Raw genomic sequence first — 21,210 nt, 5'->3', positions numbered from 1 at the left:
GTTGAAGCATTTTATATATTCCAGGGATAATGTGTTCCCTGATGGTTTGGTAACATTCACTTTCGATCTTTCATTAAATAGATTTAACGATTACTGGTTTGTTCAAGCTATCTTCTTCTTCATGAGATACATGGGGAAGTAATCTCCTTCTCCGATTTCATGTTTCCATGTGGAGGAAACTTCACTTGGGTAATGTTCATGGCCCTGGGCCTCATCCCCACAATCACACCCCTGCAGTGGAGGAGACTGTGTTGATCGATGAGATCAGAAGGGTTTCGACCTTCATGGCTCGGCCCTTTATAAACTCTCTTTTGAGTCGCTCTGCCTATTTATAATCTATCTATCAGCACTCTTCCATAGAATAAGAGTGCTCCATGCTTGTTAGGGGAGACCAATGCTATCTAGCTGTGTGATGACAGGGTGAATAGTTATGTTGAATTCATGGGCGAATTATTGTAAGTCCACTTAGCTGCAGACCAAAGTCATTTTTTCTACACTGCTTTATCAGTAATAAAGAGTATATTAAATCTCCCATCTGTTTGACTATAATGATAACAGAACTTGGGAGGAGAAGAAAGGGCTGATATTCATTGATATTGACTACTGCTTAAATTCCAGCTGGTATGTTGGCTGGAAACAAATACTCCTGGTATTTCACAATCTTAGAAAAAAAGATTAATGGAGAAATTAAAGTTCTTTGGTGGTCAGGGTGCATGGCTTATGGCCTTAAGGTTTTGAGCTTGGCATTTTGTAGCAGCCCACATTATGTAGTTAGTTTTATGGGGAGGGCTTCTTAAGGTGGCTTAAATCTTTGGGTTTTAGCAAGCATGGCATACATGGGATTGTGATCTTGATGGGCCACCAGAGCTTAAGGCAGTTTTGACTCCAGGTGTTCAGTTGTTTTTATACAAAGAAGACTGTTATAAAAAGATGCAGAACTTTAATAGTAAACAAAAGCTGCACTGATCTCGGAGTGTGGACAACTACAGACTGACCTTAAAAGCTGCAACCAGCTTGAGCTGGCATTAGAGGAGAGACTGAGATAGAAATAAGACCGCCTGTCTCATTGGCCATTTGCCTAACCCTCAACCAATGATTGTGGCCAGAAGCTGGAGTAATGCTGTCTTAGGTAGGGCCAATGATTCAGGCATACAGGGGAACCAGGTTAGCATTTGCCTCCCCCAAATTACAGGGCTATGTGGGGGAGATAGGACTACCCAAAGGAAAAACAGATGCTGGAGAAATAACCACGATGTTCCCTACACCCACTTTCTAGAGATAACCACTGGTGTGTATCACAAATACATACTTTTTTTACAAAATTACAATTATAGACCTTACTATATTGTTTTTCTGTGTAATACAGTGGCTACTAGCCAAGTATGGCTATTTACATTTAAATTAAATGAAATTATAATTCATTTCTTCAGTCACACTAACCATACTTCAAGTGCTCAATAGCCACACATGTAGCTAGTGGTTATTTTACTGAACAGTGGAAATATTGAACATTTCCATCATCACAGAATATATATAGTCGTGAATCCTGACTTAGCACATTATTAATATTTAATACAAGGTGATCATTTCCCCTTAAAATCAAATATTTGAAAAGCCAATCGTCCATGGTTGCAAAATATTCAGTTGAAGAATATCATCAACTGTTTAACCATTCCCGTATTGTTGGACATTTGTTAATTCTTTTGGTGATGCACATGCTTGAAAACTAGATCTGTAATTGTTTTCTTTAGATGGATTCCCAGAAGAGGAAATACTGTGTCCAAATGCATGAACTTTTAAAGCCTGATACAGCTAAGTAACATTCTAAAAACGCATACGAGAAAATCTTTCTGCCTTCACTCTCACAAGCACTAGGAGTCTTATTTAAAAACAAACGTTGTCAATTCAATAGGCAAAAGAAGATGTCAACTGTTTTGATAACTATTAGTAAAGTGGAACAATGACCCAATGTAATTTGTTACATATCTGAAATATTTTGTATTTCTGGCCAGTCGGGAAGCTACAGAACGTTTTTCTATAGTGCAGCCTCACCAAACTGTTTCCTAAAAGTCTGGGGGAAAGGCCCACTCAATAGGGGTTGAAGCAAAGTGGAACGAATGCAAACACGTGAGAGGTGGATAGCTCTCGAGCGTGGAGAACGCAGGCTATGCAAAGCGGCTGTACTGAGGGAACGCGAGAGGAGAGAACCTGAATTTCCCCCGGCGGTGGCGCCTGGGTTGGCGCAGTAGGCAGGGGCGCGGAAGGCGGGGGCGCGGCGGCCGAGCTTCCAGCGATAGGGCGGCGGCGGCGGCGCAATGCCCGGTCCTGACGCCGACAGAGGCCGCGGCTTCTCCACTCTGGGGCTTCTGCGTGCGGGGGCGACGACATCGGGTCGGCAGTGCACCCGCGCGTTTGTGAGCTGGCCCCTCGGTCACACTGGGACCCCGGAGGGGGAGGCCCGGAGGAGGGACACGCGCCTACCGCCGGATTTGGGGCGCGCTGCTGTTAACGCACGCTTTAGAATCTCCCGAGGATTTTACATTCCTTCCCCCTGGAATTCGATTCAGTTGGTCTCGGGGCGGCCAAGGCTTTTTATTCCAAAGGGTAACCGGGATGGAGAACGGCTGAGGACTGGATACTGGTCCTCAGAGCGTCTCACTCATTGTAATCTCCTTGAGTCCAGCTCCGCGGGAGGTGTGCACTCGGATGTGCTTCCGCCGAGCTTCACTCCCTGTCTGATTTGGGGGCCTGCTAGGGGAGGGAAAACGGGCGTACACGCACGCTGAACAGGACAGTGACGTGGAGGACCCAGATTGGCACCGTAAACCAGGCCACCTCGCGCAACCCAATCTTCTGGCTTTGGTGAAGGTGAGCGTCAGGAGCCTGTGGAAAACCAAACATGGTTATCTCGGAAGGGGGTGATGGCACCGCTATTTAAAAGAGGTCCCGGAGACCAAGGGAACCTGGAGTTTTGAAGGTGGCTCCGCTTTTGCGGTTACTAGGAAGAGCACTGGGAATGAATGTTGGGGCGGGAGAGACTGTGCTTTGAGAAAGTTCTTGGGGTGGTAGCGGCTTTCTGTTACCCCATAACACACAGGACAGATTAAAGCTAAGAAAAGACTCAAATTTAATTCCAGTCTCGTAGGACCAAAAACCACGGTATTTATCAGAAAAACAATATTTTTTAGAAAGAGGATATATATATGTAGTTCTGCTGCATCATCATATATATATAGTGCTATTAGGAAGGGGAAATAAAAAAGATCTTGCTTAGTTTATTAATACCAATAACACCACTATCTAAAATATAACAAAATTGAGTAAAACAATGAGTTTTACTATCATTGAAATCAATTAGTTTATTATGCCAATTGAATTCCTTCGTATCTTTTGCTAAAAAATAGAAACATGAACACATATCACTATCAGCTTTTCACGGTGATGTTTAAATTGTCTCCAGAATGATAATTTAACAAAACACCTCCAACTAGTTATCGGCAGACTCATCTCAAAAATTCACCTTTTGCAAGATCCTTGCCCTGTATGGAATAGGGAATTGCACCTGGTCCTGGCCACTGCTGCCTTGAAGCTCTCAGGATGCCCTAGTTATCAGGATGATTGGCCTGCAGCTTTTTCTCAACCCTCCTTTCCATAGCCTGCTGCCATTTTTAAATTGTCTTACTATATCAGCTGCCCCCACCATCACCCTATCATTGCCAATTGAAAGTTTAAATTGAGTAATGAATAAGATTAACTTCCTAGAATGTATGAAAAGCAGCAAGGCTTTCGTAGATGTAATAATACATGCAACAGGTGTAACCTTTTTAGTAGACTATTTTTTGGATTGGATTTGAAGGTTGTCATATGCCTAATGAATTAAGTCAATCTAACAGACAAAAATCTGGTAATTAACTGGAAATACATTGTAACTGCTGATTTTCCCAAAGTCTATGCTTTGTTTTTTTGTTTTCTAACTCATGGCCTTTAAAAGCTGCTGCTTGAATGTTGTAAAAAGATCATACAACTATGTGATGATATTGTGGGCCATTGATTGTAAAACATATATGGACTGTTTGCGTGTGAAGATTTCTCAGTAAAAATGTATTTTTTAAAAAAGCTGCTGCTTGTTATACTTACCTTCTGTTCAGCAAAAGGCAGAGGTGAAAACAATTTCTTAATTTTAATATACAGTGTATTAACTTTGGTTTTTGCAATATGGTAGTATTCATCCCCTTTCTTTTAAGGAATTTAAATTCTAAATTTCTGCTTTGTAATTTAAACTCTGCATTAGAAAGCAGATTGGCATTATCTTTACCTAAGAATTGTCTCAACTTTTATGTATAATTTGACAATAAGTTAAGCTTCAAAAATATATTGTCACTAATCCCTGTAATAGTGTTTAATTCGCTTGGAACGTGTCTATTTCTGTGTCTTTTCCTTGATGTATACAATAATAAAAATGTAAAAATAGTATATTTTACCATTCTTTTTTTTTTCTTCTTGCATGGGCAGGCACCAGGAATTGAACCTGGGTCTCTGGCATGGCAGGAAAGAACTTTGCCTGCTTTAGCTATCATGGCCTGCCCTATTTTACCATTCATTTTAATGACTGATTGTGATTAAGGATTTTAACTAAAAGGGTTAATTTTATTGAACTCAGGAAAACCCTGCTTTGAAGTTGTTATATGAAATAATAAATTACATGTAAACATCCATATATTTAAAAATATTAAAGAAACTTGCAGGTAAATAAAAGTTCAGAAAAACATAATTAAAATCCAACTTTTAACTATATACAGTTGATTTTTTTGTTAGAGAATTAGCTAAAATTTAAAAATCCAGGCTGTTTTTTCTTCCTCCTAGTGGTTATATTCACAAAACTAATTTTATTATTAATTGAAAGCAAGCAATCCAATTTTTCTATCTGCTGATCATTTATCATTTTAGATTCTTCTCTCTCAGCTGTCCTACAAACAAAAAGTAATAGCAGCATTTGTAAAGTATGTTATTAAAACATCACGTGGCATATTCCAAAGTCAACAAATCATTCTCTGATTAATGGTTTGGAAATATTTGTACCGTTTGCCTCATTTACTCATACAATTGAGTTGATGGCATAACTACATTTCTCTGTAACAACTAAAGCATTTGGCTTACCCTGGGAACATTTGTTTTCAAAACAATTGCCTTGAGTAGATATTATTTTTAGCTCTATAATTTTGTCCCGTTTTTGTAGTACTGTAGCAGGCAGGCCTTCCCCTCTTTCTGGTTTAGCTGTGCTCTCTGTGGAAAATCCCCAAACCCCCTCTCCTTGCAGGCAAGTGAGATAAGGCACATTTCCTGGGATAGAAACCCCCTCCCCTAGGCCTTCAGGAACTGGTGAAGATGCACATAGGCAAGAGAAGACATTCCTGGGGTGGGGGCCCCTCAACAGTTCAGCTCTGAGCGATTCTCAGCTTAAATCAGCCAATTGTTTACCTTGTCTTTAACATGTCAAAAGTCTATAAAAGCTAAGGTTGCCTTTTGTTGGGGGCTCAGACTTTCAGAGGCTACTCACTGAGTCCTATAGCCATAGCAAATAAAACCTGCTTCCCAAAACTACGGATCCCTAGTCTCAGCCTGTTCTAACTTCGCAGCACGTTCCTGGAGGCCTGGGCCTCGTTCCTGGTTTTCGCTGCTACAGTTCAATAGCAGCACATACAGTTTACTCCCTAGGCAAATGGAAATAAAGTACTGAAAGTGAGAAATGGAACCACTGGGAGCAGTCAGAGCTGGATGTCGGGGGAATTTGGGAGAGAAAGGAATAGTATTCCATTATGTAGATATAACAGAGTTTGTGTATTCACTCACTCATCAAAGGTCATTTGGGTTGTTTCCAGATTCTGGTGGATATAAAATGTAGCTATATATTTTTGCATACAGATTTTTGTGTGAACATAAGCTTCCACTTCAAAGGTAAATACCAAGAAGTGGAATGGATGGATGGTAGATTTGTTTAATGTATAAGAAACTACCAAACTGTTTTCCAAAATGGTCATACCATTTTACATTCCTTCTAGCCATGTGCTCCAAATTCCCTGATTCTTTTGCTTTCCTTTTGATGTTTTATCTTTTCCATTTAAAAAGCATGTTAAAGACATCTCTCCTGTATCCATTTTTAAAAATATCCAGAAATGAATATGCTCTCTGACACTAAAATATACTAGTCTGTTTTTCTCAGGTGAGTTTAAAGATATGTTTACTTTTTCTTTTTCTTTCTTCCTTTTTTTTTTTTTTGCATGAGCAGGCTCTGGGAATCGAACCCTGTTCTCCGGCATGGCAGTTAAGAATTCTGCTGCTCAGCCACCATTGCACTGCCCAAAGATACTTTTAATATTTAATTTTTGCCCATATCAAATTTACTGAATACAAACTGTGTAGGATGTGCCAAGTTATTTCTTTTCCACATTGAAATCCACTCATTCTGACAGGATGCTTTGCATGTTGCTCTTCGTTTGTCCATTTCTAAATGTTGAAATTCTTAAATGACATTCTTTGCCTTGCTACTCACTTTGCCGTCTTCCTGGGTGGTTTTAAATCTATTCCTAGAATTACATTGCCATCTCCAGAGAGCAGAGCCCCTCTGAGGTTCATACTTGAGAATTTTGTCTATTAGATGTCTCTACTTGTAGCTCCCTTAGGCACCAAAAACTCAACACATTCATTGAAAATCCTCCATTTCATGTCTTCGGCAGGATCTGGCATCATTTTCTCAGCTGCCCAGGCCAGATAGAGGAATTATTCATGACTCCTACTCCTGTTCCTTATTTCTAAGAGGTCATTGGGTTAAAACATTGATCCATTTCTCTATTGGCAATCTGCCGCCATTAGTTAATTTTGCCGATTGCCTATCTTCTTCCCCAGAACCTCCTCTTCAAATCCTTTTGTACACTGGCCCAGGCAGGGTGACCTTTCAAAATGCAAATCTGAGCTAGTCATATTCCAAAGGTTCAATGGGTCCTCATTAGCAGGATGCACTAGGCCCTTCAAGATTTGGCTCATTTTCCCTAACTTTTCCAGCCACTTCTTCTTTACCTGATTGATGTCTGATTCAGAAGGCAGAATGCTAGATTTTGAATTTTGACTCTCCTATTTGTTGCCTTGAGAAACTAATGTAACTTCTTCATGTATTGTGGATTCAAAGTCATAAAGTACATGAAAATGAAAACATTTACATCACTGTGTTAGGAAAATTGGCTTCTAAAATTTTAAGGGATGGAAAACTTAAATATCTATGTTTTTATTATAACCATACATCATGTTTCTGATTCACTCATACTCTGGAGCCAGACTGCCGGGATATGAATCTCAACTTTACCAGTTATTTGCACCTTTTTAAGTATTAGTTGTTGTTATTTAATCGGGTAATAAATCCCTAATTTCATGTCCATCCCAGTGACCTTCCAATGAATCCTGAACCACTTTGTGTTTCCTTCTATCAGACAAACTTAGCACAATGTAATGAAATTGGTTTTCCCCCCTAGACCCTAAGGTGTCTGAAAGATTTGCTTCATGTACTCACTTCTTTAAGAATCCCCAGGGCTTGCTCCATCTCTGCTTTAGGGCCTTTTCAGTATGCCTACCCATGTCTCTCCAAATACCAGATATGACTCTAGAGGTATTCTGACTTTATTTGTGAACACAAAAATTAAATGAGAATCATATCATCACAAATGGATTTTTTGTTGGGAAGATATTTTCTTGCATGCATTCAAACAATTTAATTTCTTAATCAGTGTCCTACATAATACACCAAGACAATGTACATTTTTCTATTTTCATTTTACTAAGTTATTTTCATTGGAAGTGTTTTTGACTATGTAAGTCATTAAAAGAATTGATTTGTTAATCAATTTTTGTTGCACATATCAAATTCTACTAGTTACAGTTTTTACCCTTGAATTTCTCAGGATCAAATTTGAATCTAAATGTTATTGATACAATTTTTTCTGTTAATATTTGGTCCACAACTGTGGATCAAATTTGGTTCACAACTATGGCAGTTTTAGCTGTTATCGTTTCTATTTTGTTAAATACTTCTATCAAGTCTAATTGTTCTAGGATCAGTTTTTGCCACTTTAATCTTAAAAATGCAGTTCTTTAATAAGGGTTCTCTTTCTAATAGATTTACTATGTGCAGTTATGGCTATTGTGGATTTACTTCTACAATGGAAATTTATTCAGCATACTTTGGATAAATAATTTTTTGAATTCTTTTCTCAAACATGAGAAATTGTGGTTTCTCTCATCAATTTTCCAAGATTAATCTTGGGATCAAAATATCTCACCTCATCTCCTTTCCCCCTCAACTGTCTTCACATAGTTTCCATTCACATTTCATATGCCAGCTCAAGCATCACTTCTTCATGGATGCCTCTCTTGAATTTTAAGACTAGATCAAATTTCTCTCATTATGTTTAAATATATTTTACGTTTCTTTTACAGCACTTATTAGAGTTTATAATTATGTATTATCATGAGTATTTACTATGTTATTAAACTTTGGCTCCTGACGGCAAGGACTCTTTTTTCTGGATCCTGGTACATAGAAGTTTCTCAAATTTATTGAAGGAATAAAAGGGCAAATAGTATATATATTTTAAATACTGATTACATTTATAATGCCTGGCCAATACTAAGCACTCAATAAAAGCTATCTGAATTTCCCTACCATTGTTTATTTTTAGTTTGTTACAACATTTTTTCTCAGTAGCAATTTGAAAATTGCCCTTTTTTTAAAAACTTTTTTATTAATTAATAAAAATTAAACAAAACATTAAGATATCATTCCATTCTACATATACAATCAGTAATTCTTAATATCATCACATAGTTGCATATTCATCATTTCTTAGAACATTTGCATCAATTTAGAAAAAGAAATAAAAAGACAACAGAAAAAGAAATAAAATGATAATAGAGAAAAAAAAGATTATACATACCATACCCCTTACCCCTCGCTTTCATTTACCACTAGCATTTCAAACTAAATTTATTTTAACATTTGTTCCCCCTATTATTTATTTTTGTTCCATATGTTCTACTATTCTGTTGATATAGTAGCTAAAAGGAGCATCAGACACAAGGTTTTCACATTCACAGAGTCTCATTGTGAAAGCTCTATCATTGTTCAATCATCATCAAGAACCATGGCTACTGGAACACAGCTCTACATTTTCAGGCAGTTCCCTCCAGCCTCTCCACTTCATCTTGAACAACAAGGTGATATCTACTTAATGCATAAGAATAACCTCCAGGATTACCTCTTGACTCTGTTTGGAATCTCTCAGCCATTAACACTTTGTCTCATTTCACTCTTCCCCCTTTGGTCGAGAAGTTTCTCTCAATCCCTTGATGTTAATTCTCAGCTCATTCTAGGGTTTTTCTCAGAACCTTGATGCTGAGTCTCAGCTCATTCTAGTATTTCTGTCCCATGTTGCCAGGAAGGTCCACACCCCTGGGAGTCATGTCCCACGCAGAGAGGGGGAGGGTGGTGAGACTGCTCGTCATGTTGGCTGGAGAGAGAGGCCACATCTGAGCAACAAAAGAGGCTCTCTTGGGGGTGACTCTTAGGCCTAAATTTTAAGTAGACTTGACCTATCCTTTGTGGGGTTAAGTTTCATATGAACATACCTCAAGACTGGGGCTCAGCCTATAGCTTTGGTTGTCCACACTGCTTGTGAGAATATCAAGAATTCAACTTGGGGAAGTTGAATTTCTCCCTGCTCTCACCATTCCCCGAAGGGGGCTTGCAAATACTTTTCCAGCCACTGATCAAATCACTCTGGGATTCATCGGGGCATCACTCTGGACAAACCAACGAAATCTCATGTCCTACTTGAGATTCCAAGTACTTATGACATTCAATCAAACTATCTACATGAGTTATATTAGGAAATGCTCTAGTCAAGATACAAATTTTGTAGCAAATATTTTTTTGCTTTAGTCTCACACATAAGGTGACATTTTAAAGTATTAATTATCATCTATTTTCAGCACCCTGCAATAATGACATTCCTTTGTTCTTCCTCATGCAAAAACATTTTTAAAATTTGTACATAGTACATTTCACTATTATTATATACTCTAGGCATTCCTAGATTAGACTGTCTCGATCTTTAACATCTATCTTTCTTTCTGATTTCATTTATGTCTGCAGCCCTCCTCCCTCTATCATTCTCACATAGAGCTTCATTCAGTGTTTTAACATATTTACATTATAGTTAGGTAGTATTGTGCTGTCCATTTCTGAGTTTTTGTATCCAGTCCTGTTGCACAGTCTGTATCCCTTCAGCTCCTGTTACCCACTATCTTACCCTATTTCTATCTCCTGATGGTCTCTGTTACCAATGACATATTCCAAGTTTATTCACTAATGTCAGTTCATATCAGTGAGACCATACAGTATTTGTCCTTTAGTTTTTGGCTAGACTCACTCAGCATAATGTTTTCAAGGTCCATCCATGTTGTTACATACTTCAAAAGTTTATTCTGTCTTAAAGCTGCATAATATTCCATCGTATGTATATACCACAGTTTGTTTAGCCACTCGTCTGTTGATGGACATTTTTGCCGTTTCCATCTCTTTGCAATTGTAAATAATGCTGCTATAAATATTGGTGTGCAAGTGTCCGTTTGTGTCTTTGCCCTTAAGTCCTTTGAGTAGATACCTAGCAATGGTATTGCTGGGTCGTATGGCAATTCTATATTCAGCTTTTTGAGGAACCACCAAACTGCCTTCCACAGTGGTTGCACCATTTGACATTCCCACCAACAGTGAATAAGTTTGCCTCTTTCTCCACATCCTCTCCAGCACTTGTCATTTTCTGTTTTGTTGATGATGGCCATTCTTGTGGGTGTGAAATGATATCTCATTGTAGTTTTGATTTGCATTTCTCTAATGGCCAGGGATGTTGAGCATCTCTTCATGTGCCTTTAGGCCATTGGTATATCCTCTTCTGAGAAGTGTCTGTGCAAATCTTTTTCCCATTTTGTAATTGGATGGCTGTTTTTTTGTTGTTGAGTTGAAAATTTCTCCATAAATTCTGGATACTAGACTTTTATCTGATATGTCATTTCCAAATATTGTCTCCCATTGTGTAGGCTTCTTTTTACTTTCTTGATGAACTTCTTTCATGCACAAAAGTGTTTAATTTTGAGGAGTTCCCATTTCTTTCTTTCTTTCTCCAGTGCTCTTGCTTTAGGTGTAAGGTCCATAAACCCGCCTCCAATTATAAGATTTATAAGATATCTCCCTACATTTTCCTCTAACTTTTTTATGGTCTTAGACCTAATGTTTAGATGTCTGATCCATTTTGAGTTAACTTTTGTATAGGGTGTGAGATACGGGTCCTCTTTCATTCTTTTGCATATGAATATCCAGTTCTCTAGGCACCATTTATTGAAGAGACTGTTCTGTCCCAAATGAGTTGGCTTGACTGCCTTATCAAAGATCAAATGTCCATAGATGAGAGGGTCTATATCTGAGCACTCTATTCAATTCCATTGGTCAATATATCTATCTTTATGCCAGTACCATGCTGTTTTGACCACTGTGGCTTCATAATATGCCTTAAAGTCAGGCAGCGTGAGACCTCCAGCTTCGTTTTTTTTTCCTCAAGATACTTTTAGCAATTTGGGGCACCCTGCCCTTCCAGATAAATTTGCTTATTGGTTTTTCTATTTCTGAAAAGTAAGTTGTTGGGATTTTGATTGGTAGTGCGTTGAATCTGTAAATCAATTTAGGTAGATTTGACATCTTAACTATATTTAGTCTTCCAATTCATGAACATGGTATGCCCTTCCATCTATTTAGGTCTTCTGTGATTTCTTTTAACAGTTTTTTGTAGTTTTCTTTATATAGGTCTTTTGTCTCTTTAGTTAAATTTATTCCTAAGTATTTTATTCTTTTAGTTGCAATTGCAAATGGAATTCGTTTCTTGATTTCCCCCTCAGCTTGTTCATTACTAGTGTATAGAAACACTACAGATTTTTGAATGTTGATCTTGTAACCTGCCGCTTTGCTGTACTCGTTTATTAGCTCTAGTAGTTTTGCTGTGGATTCTTCAGGGTTTTTTTTTAAAGTATTTTTTTTATTTTATTTTATTATTTTTTGTTTGTTTGTTTGTTTCTTACATGGGCTGGGGCCGGGAATCGAACCGGGGTCCTCCGGCATGGCAGGCAAGCACTCTTGCCCGCTGAGCCACCGCGGCCCGCCCTCTTCAGGGTTTTTGATGTATAGTATCATATCATCTGCAAACAGTGAGGTTTTACTTCTTCCTTTCCAATTTTGAAGACTTGTTTTTCTTTTTCTTTTCTAATTGCTCTGGCTAGAACTTCCAACACGATGTTGAATAACAGTGGTGATAGTGGACATCCTTGTCTTGTTCCTGATCTTAGGGGGAAAGTTTTCAGTTTTTCCCCATTGAGGACGATATTAGCTGTGGGTTTTTCATATATTCCCTTAATCATTTTAAGGAAATTCCCTTGTATTCCTATCCTTTGAAGTGTTTTCAACAGGAAAGGATGTTGAATTTTGTCAAATGCCTTCTCTGCATCAATTGAGATGATCATGTGATTTTTCTGCTTTGATTTGTTGATATGGTGTATTACATTAATTGATTTTCTTATGTTGAACCATCCTTGCATACCTGGGATGAATCCTACTTGGTCATGATGTATAATTCTTTTAATGTGTTGCTGGATTCGATTTGCTAGAATTTTGTTGAGGATTTTTGCATCTATATTCATTAGAGAGATTGGTCTGTAGTTTTCTTTTTTAGTAATATCTTTGCCTGGTTTTGGTATGAGGGAGATGTTGGCTTCATAGAATGAATTAGGTAGCTTTCCCTCCACTTCAATATTTTTGAAGAGTTTGAGCAGGATTGGTACTAATTCTTTCTGGAATGTTTGGTAGAATTCACATGTGAAGCCGTCTGGTCTTGGACTTTTCTTTTTGGGAAGCTTTTGAATGACTGATTCAATTTCTTTGCTTGTGATGGTTTGTTGAGGTCATCTATTTCTTCTTGAGTCAAAGTTGGTTGTTCATGCCTTTCTAGGAAGTTGTCCATCTCATCTACATTATTGTATTTATTAGCATAAAGTTGTTCATAGTATCCTGTTATTACCTCCTTTATTTCTGTGAGGTCAGTGGTAATGTCTCCTCTTCCATTTCTGATCTTATTTATTTGCATATTCTCTCTTCTTCTTTTTGTCAATCTTGCTAAGGGCCCATCAATCTTATTGATTTTCTCATAGAACCACCTTTTGGTTTTATTGATTTTCTCAATTGTTTTCATGTTCTCAATTTCAGTTATTTCTTCTCTAATCTTTGTTATTTCTTTCCTTTTGCTTGCTTTGGGATTAGTTTGCTGTTCTTTCTCCAGTTCTTCCAAATGGACAGTAAATTCCCTAATTTTTGCCCTTTCATCTTTTTTGATATAGGCATTTAGGGCAATAAATTTCCCTCTTAGCACTGCCTTTGCTGCATCCCATAAGTTTTAATATGTTGTGTTTTCATTTTCATTTGCCTCGAGATATTTACTAATTTCTCTTGTAATTTCTTCCTTGACCCACTGGTTGTTTAAGAATGTGTTGTTGAGCCTCCACATATTTGTGAATTTTCTGGCACTCTGCCTATTACTGATTTCCAACTTCATTCCTTTATGATCTGAGAAAGTGTTGTGTATGATTTCAATCTTTTTAAATTTGTTGAGACTTGCTTTGTGACCCAGCATATGGTCTATCTTTGAGAATCCATGAGCACTTGAGAAAAAGGTGTATCCTGTTGTTGTGGGGTGTAATGTTCTATAAATGTCTGTTAAGTCTAGCTCATTTATTGTAATATTCAACTTCTCTGTTTCTTTATTGATCTTCTGTCTAGATGTTCTGTCCATTGATGAGAGTGATGAATTGAAGTCTCCAACTATTATGGTAGATGTGTCTATTTCCCTTTTCAGTGTTTGCAGTGTATTCCTCAAGTATTTTGGGGCATTCGGGTTTGGTGCATAAATATTTATGATTGTTATGTCTTCTTGTTGAATTGTTCCTTTTATTAGTACATAGTATCCTTCTTTGTCTCTTTTAACTTTTTTACATTTGAAGTCTAATTTGTTGGATATTAGTATAGCTACTCCTGCTCTTTTCTGGTTGTTATTTGCATGAAATATCTTTTCCCAACCTTTCACTTTCAACCTATGTTTATCTTTGGGTTTAAGATGTGTTTCCTGTAGACAGCATATAGAAGGATCCTGTTTTTTAATCCATTCTGCCCTTCTGTGTCTTTTGATTGGGGAGTTCCATCCATTAACATTTAGTGTTATTACTATTTGGGTAGTACTTTCCTCTACCATTTTGCCTTTTGTATTTTATATGTCATATCTAATTTTCCTTCTTTCTACACTGTTCTCCACACCTCTCTCTTCTGTCTTTTCATATCAGTCTCTAGTGCTCCCTTTAGTATTTGTTGCAGATCTAGTCTCTTGGTCACAAATTCTCTCAGTGTTTTTTTGTCTGAAAATGTTTTAATTTCTCTCTCATTTTTGAAGGACAATTTTGCTGGGTATAGAATTCTTGGTTGGCAGTTTTTCTCTTTTAGTAATTTAAATATATCATCCCACTGTCTTATCGCCTCCATGGTTTCTGCTGAGAAATCTACACATAGTGTTATTGGGTTTCCCTTGTATGTGATGGATTGCTTTTCTCTTGCTGCTTTCAAGATCCTCTCTTTCTCTTTGACCTCTGACATTCTAACTAGTAAGTGTCTTGGAGAACGCCTATTTGGATCTATTCTCTTTGGGGTGCGCTGCACTTCTTGGATCTGTAATTTTAGGTCTTTCATAAGAGTTGGGAAATTTTCAGTGATAATTTCTTCCATTAGTTTTTCTCCTCCTTTTCCCTTCTCTTCTCCTTCTGGGACACCCACAACACGTATATTTGTGCGCTTCATATTATCATTCAGTTCCCTGATCCCCTGTTCAAATTTTTCCATTCTTTTCCCTATAGTTTCTGTTTCTTTTTGGAATTCAGATGTTCCATCCTCCAGTTCACTAATCCTAACCTCTTTCTCTTGAAATCTACCATTGTAGGTGTTCATTGTTTTTTTCATCTCTTCTACTGTATCTTTCATTCCCATAAGTTCTGTGATTTGTTTTTTCAGACTTTTCATTTCTTGTTTTTGTTCATTCCTTGCCTTCTTCATGTCCTCCCTCAATTCATTGATTTGGTTTTTATGAGTTTTTCCATTTCTGTTCGTATATTCTGAATTAATTGTTTCAGCTCCTGTATCTCATTTGAACTATTGGTTTGTTCCTTTGACTGGGCCATATCTTCAATTTTCCTGATGTGATTTATTATTTTTTGCTGGCGTCTAGACATTTAATTACCTTAATTAGTTTATTCTGGAGATTGCTTTCACTTATCTTACCTAGGGTTTTCTTGCTAGATGAGTTTGTTGTCTATCTGTTTTTGACCGTCAGTTCAGCTTTTTCTGGACCTCTAGCTTAAGTTTTGTTTAACAGAGGATAATTTTTCAGTTCTTGTTTTCTTATTTCTTGTCCTGCTTGTAAGGTGCTTTTTCCCTCCCCACCCTTTGGAGGGTCTACAAAGGTATTATAGACTCCAGCCGGATTTTCCCAGACTAAACTGGCCTCCTATCAGGGGGAAGGAGTCACCTACATCAGTTTTCCCTGAGGGTGAGACCCAGCAGGTTGAAAGACTTTCCTGTGAAGTCTCTGGGCTCTGTTTTTCTTATCCTGCCCAGTATGTGGCGTTTGTCTGCATACGGGTCCCACCAGCAAAAGATGTTGTGGTTCCTTTAACTTTGGAAGGCTCTCCCTGCTAGGGGCGTGGTGGAGACAGAGGAGAGTTTGTAGGCTGGCTTTAATGGCTTCAAATTGCCTAGCCCTGGGGTCTGAATTCCTTGAGAGAGGGATTCCACCTAAATTGGGTTTCACCCCTCCTCTGGGGAACAGGTGGGAGACAGCCCTGAAAGTAGTCTGTTTCTGCCTATGCCTGGGGCAGTTGCAGCTCAAGTAGTCCTGCCACTGAATCCAGAGGCAGCCAAGCCTCCATTGAATCAGCCACAAAAACTTCCGTTTTGTCCGCTTTCCTCTTTTTTGGTTTGCCCAATAAGAGACCTCCACCTTGACCAGTTTTGCCTGAGCTGGGGGCCTATTTTTAGTAGTCAGAATTTGTTTATTAATGCCACAATTGGTGTTTGGTTGGACTCAGTCCCTGCTACTGTTAGAGTCTCTTTCCTTTCCCTCTGGGAAGCTGCCTGTGGGGGAGGGGTGCCGGGCGCCGGCTGCCAGCCCCTCGCGGCTTGCGGAACTCAAGAGTTCCAGAGACTCGCAGCCGGTCCAGCTGGTCCAGACTGGGGTACGCTGTGTGTCCAGTCACTATCGGCTCCGGGAGCTGTTCTGTACTGTTTCTGGTTATTTAGTAGTTGTTCTGGAGGATGAACTAAAATGCGCACATTGCTAAGCCGCCCTCTTGGCCCCTCCTACCCAGCCATTGACTTTTAAGAGAGTCTGGAAAGACTTTTAAGCAGGCGGATCCTACAACCAAAGTCAAAAATTGCCCTTTTAATGCTATATATTTTTAAACCTTTACTAGCTATGCTACTCTAGTAGTATCCTTTTCCCTTTCTTACAGGGCTGCTGTATTATCTAACTGCCAGAGGGCACACTGTGATCTATGGAACAGGAAGTTGTTGTTGGATATGATATTGCCCGTATTTTCACTTTCTTTAGTGAAAGAAAGATGTTCAGCAATCTCTCCTAGTTAAAGGTGGCTTAATAGCAATTATAAACCCTCATGGTACATCAAAATCACATGAGGTATTTTAGATACAGAAATGCGTGGACCTTACCCTAAAATTATTGAACCAGAAACTCTGAGGGTTGCAGCTGAGGAATCTTTGTTTTAACCCCACCCCCACACTCGCCAGGTGATTGCAGAGTCAGGGTTAGGAAATACTGGGTGTAGGATAGGATGAATGTACAAGTGGTTAGAAATTAATCCAGATGAGCAACAGAGTATTAAAGGCCTCATATTCAATACCATGGAATTGTAATATTGTAGAGAGGAATCATGAAAGGTTTTCACTGGGTAATGAAATAATCAGATGTATAAGTAAGGTTAACATTGTGGCAAATAGGTGGACAGGGTGTAGAACTTGTCCTGGGAGTACAGGGGAGGAAGTACTGCAAACCCAGGAACAGATGGGGAGGATTTGAATTGATTCAGGACAAACAGGGAAGAAAGGAATGGGAATGGAGATAATTAGTAGGACTTAATCAATGGAATGTGTAAGGTGAAAAAAAGGTGGAGCTAAGGATTATGCCAAAATTCTTAGGCTAAACAACTGGATGTAATTGATGATTCCATTAACCACATAGAGAATGCAAGTAGGATGATAGAAAGAAGCAAGGAGACAATTTTAGTTCTAGCTATGATGAATGACTGGAATGATAAATTCCTCACAGGCCATTCAGATGGAGCTAGAATAATAGGAAATTGAAAGTTAAGTTCTTGAGTTCAAAAGAGTTTGAGGCTAAAATTTTAGGTTTGGGAGTCAACGGGCTATTTGGGAACAGTTGAGGCTACTGGGATGGATGACACTGAACATGACATCATTTATGTTGATTCAGAAGCGCACAGCACAGAATTAAAGATAAATCAGGCATTCTTGTTAGCCTTATTTAACCATATATTCTTAATTTTAATGAGGCTCAGACATAGCACCATTAAAAAGATGCAGAAATGAGAAAGTTTCAGGAGTATGGTCGAATAAGGAAAGGTAATGGTTACTCCTCCACCAAAAACACCTAGAGAACAGGCAGCAACTTTCCAAAGCAGTGGTTCTGGGGCTTGGGAGACCAAGAAACGTTCATTGCAACATATAAGGAAGAGTTGGATGAAAAAATGGAGAAATTATGATTGAGAAATTGTGGTGACTTAACTCCTCCATGCCCATCCTCCACCTTTGAGGCTAACAGCTGTGCATTGGCAGGGTTCTTGCCTGGCTGGTCCAAATGTTGGCTGGCAAAGTTAACCCTCTCATTACCACAGCCTAGAGCCTTTCATGTAGATGCCTGGGAGCCAATGGATGGCTCCACTATTTCCACAGAGACCGGCAAGATTTTGATCTCCACCATGGTTCCCAGTGCGAATCCCCACCCGAGATCAGCACATTAGGGCATGCCCGGTTCTCGCCTTGCTGGCTACAGGGGTCTGGGAGAAATAAGAAGACTCTCCCCTCAGGAAAACAGGAGGACATGAAACAGTCCTGATCCAATTGTTGGCTGGTGAGAGCGACCCTCTGGGTTCAGGAACCTTGAACCTTTCCATGCAGGAGACTGTGGTGCTAGCAGTTTTACTGGTTCCACAGAGACGCTGCAGTGAGTGAGGGAACTCCACCATGGCTCCCAGTACATATTCCTCACCCCAGAGCTGGCAGTTTCGGGTTGGTGTAGACCCTGCCCAGCTGGCTGCTAAGGTCTGGGAAAAACAGGGCTGTGGGGAATAGGTTGCCAAAGAGTGCCATCTACCGAGAAGGCTGGGAAATTGCTGTCTGTGAAGCTGTTTTCCTGATCTTCTAAGGCCTTTTGGAATGGGTCTGCATCCCTGCATGCACATTAAAGGGTACATTAAGAACCAAGAAGATATGGCCAAGTCAAATAATCACATTTAAAAATCAGAGACAAAGAATTTGGAACAATTAATCAAAGATGTTCAAATAAATTTCCTAAATAATTTCAATGAGATGGTTGAAGAGATAAAGATTAAGAAAATAGGAAAGCATAAAGAATTTGAAACAATACTTAAGAAAAATATCAGATCTTATGGAAATGAAAGATTCTAGATGAAATAAAATTATACTAGAGACACACAACAGCAGATTTGCAGAGGCAGAGGAAAGGATCAGTTAACTAGAGGACAGCAAAAGAATTAGAACAAAAGAACAAATGAAGGGAAAAATGGAAATTTTGAGCTGGTCTCAGGGAAATGATTGACAACACCAAGTGCACAAATTTACAAATCACGGGCATCCCAGAAGGAGAAGAGTGGGGTAAAGGGCCAGGAAGAATATTTGACAAAATGTTGAAAATTTGTCAACCCTTATAAAGCAAAACTGCAAATCAAAGAAGCCCAGCGTACTACAAATAGAATAAATCTGAACAGACCCACTCCAAAACACACTAATCTGTCTGTCAGATGCCAAAGAGAGAATCCTGAAAGCAGCAAGAAAAAAATGATTCACCACATTAAACAGAAGCCATTTAAGGCAAGGTGCTGACTACTACTCAGGCATCATGGAGGCAGGAAGGTAGGGGCATATGTGATAGTCTCTGGAAGAGAAAAACTGCCAGTCAAGAATTCTTTATCCAGCAAAGCTCTCATTCAAAGATGAGGGAGATTTTAAAACATTCAAAAATAAAAGCTGAGTTTGTTACAAGAGAACAGGCCTGTAACAAATACATAAATGGGACCCCCTCAAACTTGAAAACTTCAGGGAGTCAAAAGCCTCTGTCAAAAGGGTAAAAAGGCAGTCAACTCAATGGGAGACAATATTTGGAAACCATGTATCTGATAAGGGTTTAATATCCAGAATATATAAATAAATCCTACAACTCAAAAAGACAACCAAAGTAAAAAACAGGCAAGACATGAATAGACATTTTTCCAAAGAGGAAATACAAATGGCTAAAAACCACACAAAAAGATGCTCATTTTCACTAGCTACTAGGGAAATGCAAATCAAAACCACGAGTTATCATTTCATACCCACTAGAATGGCTGCTATTAAACAAACAGGAACCTAGAAGTGTTGGAGAGGATTGGAGAAATAGGAATAGTTATTCAGTGCTGATGGGAATGTAAAACGGTACAGCTTCTGTGGAAGATGGCTTGGCAGTTCCTTAGAAAACTAAACATCGAGTTAATTTATGATAAGGCAATCCTGCTACTTGGTATACACCCAAAAGATCTGAAAGCAGGGATGTGAACAAATAGTTGCACACCAGTGTTCATAGCTGCATTAAGAACAATTGCCAAAAGATGGAAACAACTCAGGTGTCATTAACTGATGAATGGATAAACAAAATGGAGTATATACATACAATGGAATATTATTCAGCAGTAAGAAGCAATGAAGTCCTGAAGCATGCTACAAAATAGACCAACCTTGAGGACACCATGCTAAGTGAAATAAGTCAGACACAAAAGGACAAATATTGTATGACCCCACTAATACGAACTAATTAAATTATGTAAATTCAGTCATAGAGAATATATGTTACCAAGAAAGAGAATGAGGCTAGGGAATGGGGAGTGGTTGCTTAAAATGTGCAAAATTTTATTGAAAGTAGATAGAGGTGATGGTGCCTATTATTGTGAGTATATTTAATAATGCTGAATTGTATGTGAATGTCATTGAAAGGGGTAGTTTGGTCATGATTGTAACTAGAGGGAAAGCTAGAGGTTAAAGTATGAGGATGTTGGGCAGGCCATAGTGGCTTAGTGACAGAATTCTTGCCTGCCATGCTGGAGACCTGAGTTAGATTCCCAGTGCCTGCCCATGTAAAAAAAATAGAGCAAAAAAAGATTTGAGGAGGTATAACATAATGAATCTCATGGTGGACAATGATTGTGATTAACACTATAATTATAAATAAGTTCTTTCATGAACCAGAACAAATAATACTTTTACAAGGCATTAGTAAGAGTGGCATATGGGAAAAAAATGTACCTATAGCAAATTATGGACTATAGTTGACAGTAATATCTTAATATTCTTTCATCATCAGTAACAAATGTACCACGCCAACACCTAGGGGTCAACAATGAGGGCCATAAGGGGTATGGGATATTTGGGTTTTCTTATACATTTTTATTTTTGGAGTAATGAAAACATTATAAAACCGACTGTGGTGATTCATACACAACCATGTGATGATACTGTGAGATATGGATTGCATACTTTGGATGGATTGTATGATGTATGAATAGATCTCAATAAAACTGCATTTGACAATGTGAAGAACAGATAATGATATATAAAAACTATCTGAAATCTATAGGATAACTTTAAACATGATCATTATATCTCAGAAATTGAGATTAGCTTGGAAAGACTGCAGTTACTATGCTCATTAAACAGCAAATTAA

The 21,210-nt window shown here is 38.5% G+C and overlaps 1 protein-coding gene and 1 long non-coding RNA gene across 7 annotated transcripts in view; one reads left to right on the top strand and one right to left on the bottom strand.

The window, feature by feature from the left end:
- Positions 1-2,746, bottom strand: part of LRRD1 (leucine rich repeats and death domain containing 1) — a 42,896-nt gene extending 40,150 nt beyond the window's left edge. For 2 of the 6 annotated variants that reach the window (XM_077160291.1, XM_077161793.1), the window contains exon 1: positions 2,209-2,323. Coding sequence is in view for 2 of the 6 variants with exons in the window: in XM_077162968.1 (XP_077019083.1) it covers positions 2,209-2,388 (180 nt within the window). In the remaining 4 variants the exon portion in view is untranslated. Of the gene's footprint in view, positions 1-2,208 lie in introns of all 6 variants that reach the window. The other 4 variants (XM_077162968.1, XM_077162542.1, XM_077163225.1 and 1 more) reach the window with 4 other exon arrangements.
- Positions 2,349-21,210, top strand: part of LOC143645508 (uncharacterized) — a 42,636-nt gene continuing 23,774 nt past the window's right edge. Inside the window, exon 1 of the long non-coding RNA XR_013157197.1 lies at positions 2,349-2,868. This is a non-coding gene — a long non-coding RNA (uncharacterized LOC143645508). The remainder of the gene's footprint in view (positions 2,869-21,210) is intronic.

Source organism: Tamandua tetradactyla, chromosome 1 (assembly GCF_023851605.1).
Source record: "Tamandua tetradactyla isolate mTamTet1 chromosome 1, mTamTet1.pri, whole genome shotgun sequence".
Lineage (NCBI taxonomy): Eukaryota > Metazoa > Chordata > Mammalia > Pilosa > Myrmecophagidae > Tamandua > Tamandua tetradactyla.
This window is presented reverse-complemented; position numbering and strand designations above follow the sequence as displayed.